At 43.5% G+C, this 16,450-nt stretch overlaps 1 protein-coding gene across 1 annotated transcript in view; it reads right to left on the bottom strand.

Annotated features, from left to right (window-relative positions):
- The window catches only part of cacna1ba (calcium channel, voltage-dependent, N type, alpha 1B subunit, a), a 127,171-nt gene that overhangs the window by 108,373 nt on the left and 2,348 nt on the right, over window positions 1-16,450 (bottom strand). Inside the window, exons 2-3 of the mRNA XM_042337397.1 lie at window positions 15,000-15,105; window positions 13,481-13,620 (exon numbers count right to left, since the gene is read on the bottom strand). Of these exons, the coding sequence (XP_042193331.1) occupies window positions 13,481-13,620; window positions 15,000-15,105 (246 nt within the window). The remainder of the gene's footprint in view (window positions 1-13,480; window positions 13,621-14,999; window positions 15,106-16,450) is intronic.

The raw sequence follows: 16,450 nt of genomic DNA, 5'->3' as shown, positions 1-16,450 counted from the left end.
TATATAAAAAAAAGAGTCTCTCTCTCTCTCTCCCTCCCTATCACAGACACAACCCCTTGAATGTTACTGCCTGTCGTATTAGCTTAATTCGCTGCGCGAGATGGGGGAAAGGAAGCCAATCACTGAAAACAGAGCTACGGAACATCTCCATAGAAACCGAGCCCAGGAAGCTCTGAGCCAGCTCTCTCCACAGCTCATTTAAATGTGGCAGCAAAACACAGCACAGCCTGGCTGCCTGGCCTCCAAGCTGCTGTGCGAGAGGGCGGGGGGGGGGGGGGGGGGGGAGAGAGGAGAAAGGAAGGAGGGGGGGGAGAGCAGAGGGGTGGGGGGGGCACAGAATGCAGAGGGAGCATTCATGAACTGAACTCCCAGAGCACTTCATTAACAATTAAAATCCGGTACCTGAATGATGTGTTCCTGTCTCGCCTTTGCAATGCAACTCATGTTCCTATATATATATATATATATATATTTGACATACACACACATTAATATATATATATAATTGTATATTGATTAAATATTAATATATATTGATGTATAACATATAAAATATATTTAATACATACACACGCACGACATGAGGGGCGCTTGCTGTACCGAATGTCAGCGTTATCAGAGAACCACAGAATCGTACAGCACAGGAGGAGGCGACTTGGCCCATCGTACCTGTGTTGGCTCTTTGGAAGAGCCGTCCAATCAGTCCCACTTCCCCAGGAATATAATCATTTTATTATATTATTATTATTTAGCCCAGGAATTCCAGCTAGTCTATGCCTGGGAGAACAAGGGTGTATTGGAGCCTTGAACTTTTAAATAGACTGGCTCCACATTAGTCAATGCCTGCATGGCCTGCCTGTTTAAGTGGCTTTAGCCTGCACAGGAGTGCTTTAGGCACTTAAGTAACAAGCCACTAATGCAGCTCCGTATTAAATATTGCTGTTCCTCCAGCTCTCCCTCTCACAGTGCATTCCTGGCCATACTGCTGTAGCTTTATCGTGAGAGAGTTTCAGAGGGCGATGGAGGCTGTGCTCTCGGAGAGCTCAGCTCTGTCTGTTAATGATACTACGCCTCAGTTGTTTAAAGTGAGCACCAGATGAGCAACGTCGTTTAAAACCAGAGTTAAGGCGAGTTGCACAAGAGTCACTGACAAACTCCGAGTCAAACGTTTGTGAGCTCAGTATCCACATCAGGACTCGGAACTCATATAGTCCAAACCAACACTCCAGTGTGTACAAAATATACAGTCACTACACTGTGAAGCACTTTGAGGCATCCTCCTAACATGAAAGTTGCTATGTCTATTGCGTGGGGCTTGTATGGGAAAGGGATTGTTCAATTGCTCCCGATTCAAACAACTGGGAAAAACTCAAGAACTTTTCTATATACACACACACCCACGCACACACCACATGCACACCACACACACACATGCACACACCACACACACACGCACGTACGCACACAGTGTGTGATTCCCTACTCATCGAATCAAGCAGTGGAGATATTGCCGCGTCTAGAGCCAATTGAGAACTTGCCCAATATTTGATGGTTAAGGAAACCTGAAGCAGTTAAACGACAAACAAAGAGCTCGAGGGCAGGCGCGCCCAGGAGGGGTCGATTATTAAAAAGCGATAATCCTCGACCAGTTCAAGTGTCCCCCCTTCGTAGGCTTGATATGTTTGCTTAAACGCGATACAGAGGCACTTAGACGTAGCACTCAACTTCAGAAGCCAAAAGGTCCGTCGGATAAAGGGCACTCAATACGGCTGAGGGCAAACATGATCAAGCTCTGCGGCACAATAGCAAGGCACGGTTGAAAGCCACATCGTCGGGCTTTGTTTCAACCGCCTTGAAAATGATCAAAAGGTACGACCCACAGACAGCCTTCCTACAACCTTCAAAGTCGATTTTGACATTTTAAACTCCGCAGGTGACTGCTGAGCTTCAAAGTCCTGCCCTGAATAATCCCTTTTATCAGCGCGGAATCAATGCGGCAGCAAGAGAAAAACAAACCAACACGGAAAAATCTTCCTGAGCTTCCCCACCTCCTCACGCTCTGCCCCACCTCCTCACCCTCTGCCCCACCTCCTCACCCTCTCCCCCTACCCTTCCTGCCACCCACTGATTGTTCGGCAAGTAAAAACACCAATTGGTATTAACCCGCACAGACCAGGACGACCCCAAGTTCAGTCATTGGTCTGTCCTGGATTTGGTGATTTTAGGATGGGTTTTTAAGGTCAGGTCAGCTGGCTGCCTGACACACTCGGAAATCCATCACAGTGATTAACAATGCCCAAACCAAGCTGAGTGTGCCACCTACACATGGAAATGTCCCTGCGTCTGGATTAGAATGTGCTCTCGGACAATGCAACACCCCCGAACCCCCCAGCACCGCAATGTGGAATGTCAGCTTAGACTGTGCCAGTTCAAGTCCGCGTGTGGACTTGAACCTTCTGACTCAAGAGACGGGAACGCTAGGAACTGAGCCAGGCTGACACCTACAGAAATACAGTAAAACGTAGACCCCTGTGTGGAATATCTCCCCCCCGCTTTCTGATTCCTCTGGCTGTGCAGCGAGCACCATGAACAGGGGGATTCTATCTGCAGTGAATTGCTCGTCAACGAGCTACACTTGGGTCTCGGTGGCTTGACAAATCCCCTGGAGTTACGAGCACACTCACGATGAGACATCAGTTCAAGGGGAAAGGCAGGCTGCCAGTGTTTGGATGGCTACATGCAGAGTGTGGCAGTCATCGCTCACTTTGCTCAGAGTGTTTGTGTGCATTTTTTTTTCCTTCTCCCTTTTTATTGCCACAGTCTCAGTGACTGAGAGAAACAACGACAAGATTCTTGTACCCTTTACACAGCTCACGGTCCAGGCTGACGCTCCTCCAGGCCGGGGGTTAGGGGGAGGAGAGGCACCTCACAAGAAGTCCTGGCCTGTGCCTGTTCTGGTAGACGCTAAAGAACCCGCGGCACTATTCGAAAGGAGAAGGGCTGATCACAACAATAATAATTCACGGCATTATTTGTTATTATTTACAAGGAAATGGAAAGATGGAGTTTGTGAGCAGATGCTCAGCGAGGAAGCTAATCACTGAAGGGCTGAGTTTCTCCCAGTGTATTGTCCGACCGCAAAAAAATTGGGCGATCCATCCCATCAATTGGCAAAAGGTAAGGTGGGAAGCAAAGTTAAGTGTTTTTCCTCCCTCAAAGTTAAGTCACGTTTCTAAGAGATGCTAAACCCCCGGGATTAACCTTCAGCACTTGAGAAAGCACGTCTGTGACATTGAATGAACAGCGCAAATTGATGAGCGCCAAATTTGCACCAAAATGCGGAGCCAATGATCATCATTAATCCATCGTTACGCACAATGACTGAAATAGATTTGCCACATTTACTTTTCTCTCAACGCTTCATTAAATTCAGTGGGTGGCCTTGAAATCAGCTAAACGTATGCGGCAATTGAAACAACATTCCCTGCCAGATCATTTCGACTCGTGTAAGTTACAGGAGCACACGGCACTTTTCACGAGCATCAGTGTTAGGATTTGCCAATTACACAGCTTAGTAAACCCTATTCAACACTTTCCTCCCCCGCCCCCGCAACCCCCCCTCCACCACACACACACTCCCCCCACTCAAATTCATGCAACAAAAAATCATTACTGTGCAAGACAGAATCGTTGGCGGATTGCACATTACAAAGGGTATATCGGATAAAATTGGTCTGTGGGACTTTGCTCTGTGCAAACTCGCTGTCGTGCTAACCAACACGATACACAGTCACGACACTCGAACAGTAAATCCTGCGAAGCGCTTTGTGATATTGCTGACATGATAACGCGCCACGTCAAATACAATGATTATTATTATTATTATTATATTATTGTGATCATTACATCGTCTGTTTCAAAACGAACCACTTTAAAATGCTCATAATCCAACCAAACGCGGAGTGGGTTTGGGGGTTGGGGGGGGCGGTGAGTTTGTTACATCGAGGTTTAGACTGAGAGTTGTTGCAAGGATTTGTTAGAGAGAGCTCTGATCGGGTTTCCGATAACCAATGATTAGCCACTGCTTGAATTCCGAGTTCACGGCATTATTTGTGATTATTTGCAAAGAAATGGAAATATGGGGTTTGCAGGCGAGGAAGCTAATCACTGAATTGCAGAGCTGCTAATAACCTTACGGGGGGGGGGGTGAGTCCAACCTTTTGGCTGCTGAGGGCCAGTTGCACTATTTGAGAAAAGTCTGTGAGCCGCATAAGCAATATTGTTCCAAAAACACAACATAGCATTGATGGGTTATGGAGGGAGGGGGGTGGGCCGGATGACATAAGACGGGGGGGGGGGGGTTGGGCGCGGGGAAGGATCGGATGTGACCCTCCGGCTACCAGTTGGACCACCCTGGCTGACTAGAATCAATAGACTAAATACAGCTGTTCTTTAGAAAAAGTGTGTCTTTCTTGAGAGAGAGAGAGAGCTCTGTGAATGCTCATTGATACCTTATTATCAAGTCTGACTAAGGTATTTTTCCGCCCACGTTTCAGCAGATTCCGAGATGGATTTATCATGAAGTGCGAAGGTTTACAATAAGTGGCTTGCGGCTTTTTGTTCCCCCTAAAAGGGGATTTTGCTTGTGATACGTATACAAAATCCTTGCATTTGATACAGCGCCTTATCACGTCTTCAAGACGTCCCAAAGCACTTCACAGGATACGCTGTAAGGTGTAGTGACTGTGTACTTTGTGGGCGAAACAAGAGCTGCAGCCCGACCCAATCGTTTAAGTGTAATGCTCGATGTCCCGTGTCACAGGTTTCTATTCACACTTCAGCATTTGACTGACGTCCATATTCATCTTCTTTTCCAATGAAAGTTTTGCCTCTTTTCAACCAGGCTGAAAGAAAGCACTGGAGCAGTATGATACTAATGGGAGACTGCCAACATCATTCTCGTCTCACACAGCTACCTGTCATTCAAGCTAGAGTCCGTGTGGAGCTCAAGATCCAATCAGATACACCCTCTCATCCAACAGAGGATGTTCTGTGATGGAGAGCACATGATACAATAATAATAATAATAATATTACGCACAAAATGTCCACCTCCTGCCCAAAGTACTCATTTTGGGAAGTTCAAACATACTGAGAAAAGTAACGTGTTGTTGGGCCATCGCTGAAAACCAGTTAGAAATTACCTCTACGGAGTGATTTAAACTGTAGTAACATAATAATCTTTCTATTTGACGCAGCACCTTTCGCATCAGTCTCAAAGCGATTCACGTGACTATAACATTGAGTATTTTGTCGGCCAAACGCTGTAGCCAATTTGCGCACAGCATAGTCTCATAAACAGCCGGGAAGTAAACGAGTGACCAATTTTATCCGGGAGATTGTTGGGCAGGACATGGGGAGAGAGAGAGAAACTCCCTTCTCTTTTTGAGTAGCGCCAGGGGATCTTGAACGACCAGTTGAACAGGCAAACATGACCTCGGTTTAACATGGTGTCCAAGGGATGGCATCTCCGACAATGCAGTGCATTCCTACCGCAATGTATTTGAGCATCAGCCCAGACCTACGGGTTCAAAGTCCTAATGCGGAGGTTGAACCCACAGCCTTCTGACTCCGAGGAGAGAGAGTTACCCACTGAGTCAGGCTGATTCCGAAAATACAAACCATTTTAAAATAGAAATAAAAAAATAAGACAGGAGAAATGAGCAATGAAAGGGAGCAATTGCTTAAAAATAGAACGCTGGCGGTTAAAATTAATCTGCTGATGTTATCTTTGGAAAGGCAATGCGCAAAGCAGTGCAGGGAAAATAAAAATCGAGCTCCGGGTTTCTGAGTGCTCCAAATAAAATACATTGTTCAAAGGTATCGCCATGCGTTTAAGGTCTCATCCTATGCTGCCGTAAATCACAATTCATTTACTATTCCAGCTGACCTAGTAACGGCACGAATGTAAAATGAGTACACTCTACCTCCAATTCGTGTAACACACAGTTGATTATGCAGTGTTTTGGTTACCATCTGCACGGCAGTGTCTATTACTGCCATCTTCCAGCACCCTACACAATTTGTCTCTCACTCCCATCCGCTATTTAGGGACGCTTCCCTGCTGTCCTACATTGACCCTTCTGGCTGGTAATTGGATTTCTACAGCAACAGCAACTGAAATGAGCCAAATCGCACATTTGTCTTTTGTCTCTTCCCTTGACAGAGCTTCGGGATTTGGGATTCTGGTTTGTAGCAAATGGGGCCTTTCATGTGAAGGTAAATAAAGACCCCACCAGCCCACCCCCACCATACCCCACCTCAGAAATTGTCACTTAATCACAGTAAGACTGAGAACAGGATATGCTGCCACATCCTACGGCCAAAGGCATTCGAGATTCTTCCAAGAACAAATGAGATAGATTTCTGTTAGGAAATAATATTTCAAGACACAATATATAATTTGGGACACGACATGTCAAGCGACTGCCAGGATGGTGGAAGGCGATCTGGATGGACCTTGGACTTCTTTTGCCAGCAAATTCTTATGTTCTTAAGCATTGTTGAATGTGTCTGGGTGTGGGGCTTTATCTCTTGTGTTGAACATGAAGCCCACTGTCCTCCTGTCATTCGGATGAGATGTTCAACCGAGCTACCCAGCTACAGGCAGACAGTTAAAGATACCAGTGGCACTATTGAAAAAGAGAAGGGAGCTCCTCATGTGTCCTGACCAAAAATCCCCCAACTTCAGATACACCAATCATTCAACTCCATTCTCACAACCGTTCTGTTTACCTACACCCTACAATAACACAGTTACTACGCTCAAAAGCAATTACCTGTGAATTGCTTTGAGACACTTCATGATAACTGCTTGAAATGCTTCTGTCGTTTCACTGTGTTTTCTGCTTCGTTTCCATTGCACTGTCTCTATCTGTAATAAAGGGCTGCTCACACAATGAGACAAGTTTGTGGTGCGAACTGGTTGAATGCCACAAACAGTTTGCACCAATTGATTGAATCGGTTTCTACAGATCAGCCAAGACGGGAGTGGTTTTGAAGAGAGTTTGGGCCAAGGGTTGTGATTTATTGATGGAGGCGATTTTCCAGAGGTGGAGAACAATTCTCGGGTTTCTAAGATACAGAGTGGATTAATTAATGCATGGCGGGAATCACTAAAAATTCAGAAACATTCCGACGCATCATTGAAACTGTATATCATCAAACTTTTAGAAGAGCTAATGGGGAAAGCTTTAATAGTAATTTAATCCCACAATAATTAGATTAATTGATTGGGGGAAATGTTGTGCAATAATGATGACAAAGAGTATTTCAAGAATAATGCATTATTTTACAATCCATCCCTTTACATTAATAAAAATCCTTGCATTTGATTTGGCACCTTACCACGTCGGTGAGATGTCTCAAAGCTCTTCACAGAGTATACTGGAAAGTGAATTGACTGTATATGTTGTGGGTGAAATGTGGCAGTCAATTGCACACAGCAGTGTCCCACAAATAGCCATGGATTGAGTGATCAAATTCTCATCATTAATTTTTTTAAGGAATTATTACCCTTGGAAAGCGTTCTGTCAATCAACTCACAACAGGGTTCCTAGTTACTGCTGGATAAACAGAGGCGTGTGGAGTAAGGAAACTTGCCTAAGGTTTTGCTCTGCCTGGGAATCGAACACTGGTCCTCTCGCTTGCGTGGCGAGAGCTCTAACCACTGAGCTACAGGACTCCAAATTGGCTTTCTTTTCAAAGAATTGGCTCTCTCCATTTGTCTACAAAATACAATGTCACTGCACATTGAATTCTGCGGAGTGCTTTGAAATGTGCTAACGTATTACATCAAATGCAAGGATTATTATTTATAATATAATTCCTTTGTCCACTTCAGTCAATACTTATTATTCTGCTTTTCCCCATCCCTTACATGGGTTCCCATGTGTAAACTGGGATCCAGATCGGATTCACTGTTCAAAGACAGCAGTAAGTACTGGAGATGTTAAACTTCATTTCCTTTTACTTCGGCGTCAATCAATAAAACTAATACTGAAAAGAAATTGAATTTTTTTTCAATTAACACTTAAAAGACCACCCCGTTCCTCGTACCGAAAAGCTGCAGCCAGGAATCAAAGGAACTCACGCGGTGAAAATCTCTGGTCTTTTATTACTGCGGATCCACAACATCCACTTGTCCCAAGGCTTTGACAAGAAACTGGTGCGTTTGATTAATTTGGAAGCTGGGCTAATTTAAGAATCCATTATTCTAAAATCCTTTTTAATGAAAGATATCTGGAGTGTTTACATAAACTCCTGACATCAAATCGTCTTGCTCTAAAACATCGATGCAGCAGTAGCAATCTCTGCAAATCACCAGACAGGCACAGTATTTCACCTGCACGTTCACAAGCAAAGCTTTGGTTTCCTCTCTGTTTAATGCGCTCCAACAGTTCAAGAGCAGTTTAATCTAAAACTAATCCTGGCATTTGACACAGCGCCTTATCACGTCTTCGAGACGTCTCAAAGTGCTTCATAGGATACACTGTAAAGTGAATTGACTGTATATTTTGTGGGAGAAACTCGGCAGCCAATTGCGCACAGCAGCGTCCCACAAACAGTCGTGGATTGAGTGACCAAATTATAATCTATCTGTCTATCCATTATCTTACAATCCAACTACTTTTAACTCTCTAGAGGTTAAAAGCCACAGATAGATCACATCATCCCTCCATCCCTCCCTCCCTCCCACTGCTGTTATTATCAAAGACTCTTCCCCAAAAGGAATAAATTCATGAATTGGGTTGAATGAATTATGATGGACGTGGAACAAGCTCACGAGGTAACGGAGTGAACATTTCACTCTCAAAATCGATGTAACAGAGTGACGTTTGCATTTGACTCTATGCCTCGCCTTGTTCTCCTGTAGCTCCCAGTCTCGTGCTCTTGTAAACCACAGCGTGTGCAGCGATGGATGGATAGATCATCCTGCAAACTACATCTTGGTGCCTCAGTGTGGCCTGTGATGCGTTGGCAGCCTCCCTGTCTCCATTGGCAGCTCTTAATGTTGGCAGGGAGCCAGTCATTTTCTCACAAATGCAAACACGGGGGCAAATTACCTCGCAAATATATGCCATATTGATCTTCAAAGTCAATTAGGCCGATCCCATCTCTGTGACAAAGCAAACCTCTCAATACCTTACATACTCAATTAGTTTGCACTCAAGATGGTCTACTGTAGACCATATTGCCTGGCTCTTAACAAGGATTGAATGGAGTCTCTTCTCATTTGGTACCTGTGTGGTTTGCAACCAAGTGAATCAGGTGTATTATCACTTAAATCCGCTGGTAAAATAATATTTCACTTAGATTTCCCCAAAACTTCAATACCTACCTTGCGAGCACTGTCGACAATATTCCTGGAGAAATCCTTGCATTTGATCAAATGCCTTTACCACGTCCAAACAGCTACAATTGGATTCTCAGAGTTGACGAAGTAAAGTGTAGTAACTGCACTGTGTCTTTGCAGGCAAACGCGGTAGTCAATTTGCTCACTGTGCAAGTTCTGCAACAGTTGTGAAGCAGTTTACCAGCGGAATTGTATGAATTCCACACTCAGAATTCATCCCCGACATCGCAAAATGTCCTTGTGGCAGTAGCTTTCTCCCCAGGATGAGTTTGGAAAGGGCCGCGATTTATTCAAGATCTTATTTTCAATTTCAACATTGCTGTCAATTTCAGGTCTCGAGCTTTAAACCTGTGCAACTTCAGTGGTAAACAAGGCTGTAAATCGTAAGATAATTTGAGATAAGATTGAAGCAAGGGTTTGGTGGCTTGAGGGCACTTATTAAACCCCAGTGACAATCTGTTAAAAAAATATCCCAAGATATTCAAGTAACAAATGACTGTCCAGCACCCAGCGTTTCAAGCGCTCTGGGACACTACCCTGCGTGAGAGGCACTACATAAATGCCAGTTGTTGTTGAAGTGCCGTAGCGTATTTGGTTAACCAGCCGTGACAAGGTATGTTAAAGGATGCACAGAATATCGAAAGCAACCTACACAGCGAGTAAGTAAATCATGAAAAATTATAATTCCTGCATTTGACAGGGAATTACTGTCAAATGTAGCTGCTGTGTGTTTGTAGCAGCCAATGTGCACCACCACGCACAAACAAACAGTCCTGTAGCGTAGAGTCCTGTAGCTCAGTGGTTAGAGCACTCGCTTTGCAAGTGAGAGACCTGAGTTCAATTCCAGGCAGAGGGCGAAACCTTGGGCAAGTTTCCTTACTCCACACACCTAATAATAATCCCTCCAAAAACTAAAAACAATAATTAAAAAAAAATTGGTCATTTTCAATCTACGACTGTTTGTGGGACATTGCTGTGCGCAATTGGCTGCCGCGTTCGCCCACAAATATACAGTCAATTCACTTTACAGTGTGTTCTGTGAAGCGCTTTGGGACGTCCTCCCGACGTGAAAAGCGCTATATCAAATGCAAGGATTATTATTATTATATTATTATTATCATTCTAAAATTGGTCATTCACCTTGTGGCTGTTTGTCGGAGGTTGTTATGACAGATTGATTGTGTTCAACCACAAAATACGCAGTCACTACACTTTACAGTATATCCTGTGAAGCGCTTTGAGACATCTCGACAACATGTTAAAGCTGGTTAACCAAATGCAAGGATTATTATTTATTAATATTTCAGATATTCTATTTCCAGATAGAAACGATTTCTGTTGAGGACATGGCTTGACTTTCTGATTGACAATTCCTAAAACATGAGCAAGTCAGTGTTCACGAACACATGGATGCTGTCATAATATTTCTTTCGTAAGCTGTGGATAGCAACTAACCTTGGGAATAATGCAGAACAAGGTCTACAAAGATTGGGAAGATAGTACAATAATAATAATAATCCTTGCATTTGACATAGCGCCTTATCACGGGTTCGAGACGTCTCAAAGTGCTTCACGGGATACACTGTAAAGTGAATTGACTGTATATTGTGGGTGAAAGAATGCTTTTCGTAACAAGAAAGCAAATGTCAGCCTAGGTCCATTAGACGTTGCAAGATCATTCAATAAGATATTGATCTTTGTCTGAAGGATAAAAATCTAATTTTATTTTCCCCATTAACGTGTCCTAACACTGGATCCTGATAGATTATGTCTGTCACCACTGCTTGGCTCAGAAAATCGTCCCTGAAAGATTCGATCAAGTCGGAAAAAGCTTCAGAGGAAATGCATTTCACACAGTTAAACGATTATTATTGATTACTATTATTGTGGAGTCCTGTAGCTCAGTGGTTAGAGCACTCGCCTCGCAGGTGAGAGACCTGGGTTTGATTCCCGGCAGGGCAAAATATTGGGCAAGTTTCCTTACTCCACACACCTCTGTTTACCTAGCAGTCAGTAGGAATCCAGTTCTTAGTCCATTGGCAGATCGCTTTTCCGGGGTTAATAATTACTTTAAAAAAAAACTAATAATAAATTGATCACTTCAATCACTACTGTTTGTGAGACATTGCTATTGGCTGCTGCGTTTCACCCAAAAATACACTATCAATTCACTTTACAGTGTATCCTGTGAAGCGCTTTGAGACGTCTCGAAGACGTGATAAGGCACTGTATCAAATGCCAGGATTACTATTATTATTATTATGATTAAATACAACACCTGTTTCTACAATGAGATTGAAAGCTTGGCTCAGTTGGTAACACCCTCTCCATTTGGGTCAGAGCTGGTTCAAGCTCTCAGTCTAGGCTGACCTGTAATGTCCAGTCCAGCAGTAAGGTGGACATTTAATTGGCAGAGATGCCGAGCTTCAGATCAGATGTCACGCTTTCCCTTTCCTGTTTGGAGAGAAGGGAGTTTCTCCCTCGTCTCCTGGCCAACAATCCTACAGATAAAAATCACTTGTTACGGCAACGGCACAGATGTCGCAGGCCAAACATCTCTTTCGCTGTGTCAGCAAGTCCACATTTCTATTCTGATGTCATTGTTCAGGTCTTTTGGGTGCCATATATCATTAGCTCAGGGTTTCATCCTCACAACCCAATGTCCCCAGTCAGCACGTTTACACAGGCTAAGAGATACTGAGCAAAGTCCAGCAACAACAACTGGCCCTGATAGAGGTCTGTCTCTCTGTGGGAGAACATCTCAGGGCATTTTACAAAGACATTGGAGGCCCAAGTAAGGGAGAGAGGGGATATTGAGAAGTTGAGGGGGTGGGCGGGGGGGGGGGGGGGGGGATGGGATGGTGAGAGGGGAAGGAGAGAGCTGGAAGCCAGTTATCCACACACACATGCAGCTTCCAAATTGAGACTCAATTTCACAATTTTCCGCAGTCTGCACACTCGTAAATTTTTAAGATTCAACAGTCTTTATCGGCTAAGAATTTGGGGCTGTTTTTACTGCCGACTACGTGTCCTCAATCTCAACTCGCGTCTATGCTCCCGCGATGTGAACTACAAAGTAAGATGATATACCGAATCAAACAGCAAACCCAAGTTTATAACTCAGGAAACAAAAACAGAAGTCGCTGGGAACACTCAGCAGGTCAGGCAGCATCTCACGATGAGTGTTCCCAGTGACTTCTGTTTTTTTCTTGAGATTTCCAGCCTCTGCAGTGTTTTGCATTTTGTTTATATCTCAGGAGTTTGGGTGTAGCTAACGTGAACTGAAGTGAAGCAACGCTTCAGTGCTCAATCACAGAAAGTTAAAACGAGGATTATCAGAGTGCCAGACATGCAACAACCACAACAACAAATTACAGTCAAGGATTTAGACATTGATATTCCAGAGCCAACCAAGATAAGAACCAACTCCCTCTAATTTTTGTGACAATACAAATTGCCTCACCACACATCGCTTTCACAGTTTGACGAGGCTTCTCTGCACCACTTATATTGTTGGGGAAATAATTCTGGTGAGCCAGAAGATGCACAGCACAGGGCCTTTGGTGGCAAGAGATTTTAATGGGAAACCCCATTGGTGGCCAACGTCAACACAGAAAGACGTTTCTGACTTTCCCCAGATGTGAGAATCTTTCTCACGTATTCTGACCGGCCAAACGATGCACTTTTGTGCAAGAGCCTAACCGCAAACAATAGCTGGTCCGAAACACTAAGCGCTAAAGCTACAATGTCTGTCTTTACTGACAATGTGGAGCACGGTTTCGCTTACACAATATAACACAAGATTCTACGCTTCCACATTCTCCAGAGTAAGCCTTACGTGAGGGCTGATCAGGGAACCTAAAGGTTTGGTGCTCAGACTCACCTTTCCACTCCACTCCGCAAGAATAGGAGTCATCAATATTAAGCAGGTACCCTGAGCGAGTTCACAAAGAGATGTCAGACCATTAATGTAGCGACAATGACTTGCGGCCCCACAAATGCCGCGGGTTTCATTCTTCCGACTACATAATGCGCTGTGTCAAAACGAGACTTTTGGGCAGCTTACCCCGTCAACACCACCACAAAATCCATCACGTTCCAGCCATTCCGGAGGTAGGAACCTTTGTGAAAAGCGAATCCCAGAGCAATGATTTTGATGCCGGCTTCGAAGCAAAATATCCCAATGAAATAAGGTTCCGTGTCGTCCTGAAAGAGCAAAACATGAGAAAGTCTGAGACATAGAAATTCCACACATTCCATCCGAATAGATAACTTCCCAATCCAACTTCACTGGCAGAAAATGGCAATTCTTTCAAGAACAAATTAGATGGATTTCTGTTAGGAAATTGTATCTCGGGGATACAGTGTATAGTTTGGGACATGACATGACTCTGTGACAAGAAACTTTACACCTGAAACACAAACATACTTTGAGTGAAATGGCTCTGAGTTTCACTTTGAAAACGTGTCAAATAATTGCGAGATTTTTGTGGAGTTCATTTTTTAATTGGCTCTTAGAAGCTAGAAAAAAAAACTTTTAGCCATTTATCCCGGAACAATTAATCAGCGAGGTTACTCTTATAATATTAACACTGGATTACATAAGGTTATCATGCCCACTCCTTGGTGAGTACTCTATTACTTCTAGTTTAGAATCATCATCCATCTTGTGTGCTACATTAAAATCAATAGGGTGATATTTCTCCCCCCATTTTTTCCTTTGCTAATGAAGTTCACTCTTCACAGATCGCACTAAAAAAAACGGAGTTGCATGATCTATTCCAAGCGGACTAGAGACGGACTAGCTCTTTCGAAGTCTTTTCGTCACGAGTCCTATAATTCCCAGCATCGCCATTGTCTCTGCTATAAAATGCAAACATTGACTAATATACAGATTATTAAAGGATAATTAACTACAGGGCCCAATAAACAGATACTCGGAAAATAACTCACTGGGTTGTGATCAGAGTTATCTTTCTCGATAATAAAAAGCAAATCAGACCATTGCAATATGTATGGCAATGGCTTGCCTTGGCTTTGCTACTGAAAAATAATCGATAAGTCATTAACTGTGCGCTGGGGGAGGTTTATCTACATAGACATCACGTGTTGTCAGGAGACTGTAAATTCGGTTCACGGACACCAATTAGGCAAAGGCTAAAAGCTTTCAAATACTTTCCGAGACGATTGCAGTCATGGCTTGTTGAGCAAATAGAGGATAGAAATTCCACCCGGGTTTACATTTACTCTCTTTCTCTCTCTATGTGGCATTTCAGAGCATCCAGAATTTGGCAAATTGTTGGGTCATTTCCCCCCCCCACAGAAACCCCCCTCCCCCCAAGGAATTTTGCGCTGTTTACTTCATTCAACTTGAATCAAAGAAGAAAATGTTGGCTTGGTGCTCGACATCTACAATGATGTCATCTCATTCAGGATTGATGCAAAGATCAAATGACTTACACAATTGCACAAGTTGAATTTGTACTGGGTCTCCATTCAGCTGGAAGCATCACGCAGTCCTTATCACTAGTTTGATACTATAGCAATATCACTGGGGAAAGGTATAACAGGGAAATAGCACTTACCAATCGCTCTGACATGGGTGTTTTGTCTCCATCTGGTAGGTGTTGTTCCAAAGCTAATACAATGCAGTTCGCAATAATAGTGGCTAAAATCATGTATTCAAATGGAGTAAACAAGGTTAAGGAACTTGATATTTTTCAGAATAATATCAACTTATTTCCCCCTCTCCCACACGCACACACCTAACCTGATTTTGGATTGTAATTTACGACTATTTTCAAAGATAACAAAGACGGAATTGAAATAACAAACAATCCTTAAATTTGATATGGCACTCTTCTCATCGTGAATGACATCTCAAAGTGCTTCACAAGATTGATTGTAATGCAGAGTGACTGTGTATTGGTAGGTAAACACGACAGCCAATTTGCACACAGCTAACAGCCATGAAGTGAATGATCAATTTTATCTGTGCGATTATCTGGAAATTTTCTGAGCTCAATAATTCAGAGCAGCAGTTATTGCTGCAGATAGATAATGATTTGCATCCTCTTTGCACATTCACCAGAGAATGGGAATAGTGGAGAAAAGTGGTGGGCTGAAGAATATGAGGTGGGATGTGATAATTACCGCTACTGCTAATTATTATTATTATTATTAATCCTTGCAACACCTTTCATGTCAACGCGCTTCACAGGACTTACTGTAAAGTGTAGTGACCCTGTATGTTTTAGGCGAATGCGCCAGGCGATTTGCATACAGCGACGTCCCACAAACAGCCATGGACTGAATGGCGAATTTTTAACCTGGAGGATCACTGGTCTTTGAGTAGTGTTGTGAGAGCTTTTAAGATCCAAACTGAGAAGGCACCTCGGTTTAACGTTTCGTCCAAAGGACAGCTCCTGGGACAGCGCAGCACTGATCCTCAGCACTGTGCTGGGAGTGTGAGCTCAAAGCTCTGAAAGTGAACCCCACAACCATCTGACACAGAGTGCCACCAACTGAGCCTGGCCAACCACCATAACATGTCAGCCTGATTCACTCCTGCCTGAAAGGTCAACGCTGATTTGTATCTCAACGACATGATAAGGCACTGAATCAAATGCAAGGATTATTATTATTATTATTATCATTATTATTATTAAATTTAGCCGCATTTGTCCACAAAGCATCAGCTGGCACATGGGTTCTGCCTTTGCTTGACAGGTTTTTATTTCCTAGATTGTGAAGCACTTTAAGACATCTCAGGCGCTACATCAAATGCAAGGATTATTATTACTATTATTAGAGATAAAAGCAAACCTAGGGATCTTTTACATTACATTTTTCCAGTGTTGCATGCTAAACACAATTCCTACATAATGTTGTTGATATCTGGGTGCAGGCACCTATCTCTCTCTCTCTCTCTCTCTCTCTGCCACACACAAGCGCACAGTAACAACTACAAATTACATTTACACAGCACCTTTCACGTCGGGAGGATGTCCCGAGGCGCTGGACAGTCGGGGGGTGT

This window comes from Callorhinchus milii, unplaced genomic scaffold (assembly GCF_018977255.1).
Source record: "Callorhinchus milii isolate IMCB2004 unplaced genomic scaffold, IMCB_Cmil_1.0 Scaffold8, whole genome shotgun sequence".
Classification (NCBI taxonomy): Eukaryota; Metazoa; Chordata; class Chondrichthyes; order Chimaeriformes; family Callorhinchidae; genus Callorhinchus; species Callorhinchus milii.
This window is presented reverse-complemented; position numbering and strand designations above follow the sequence as displayed.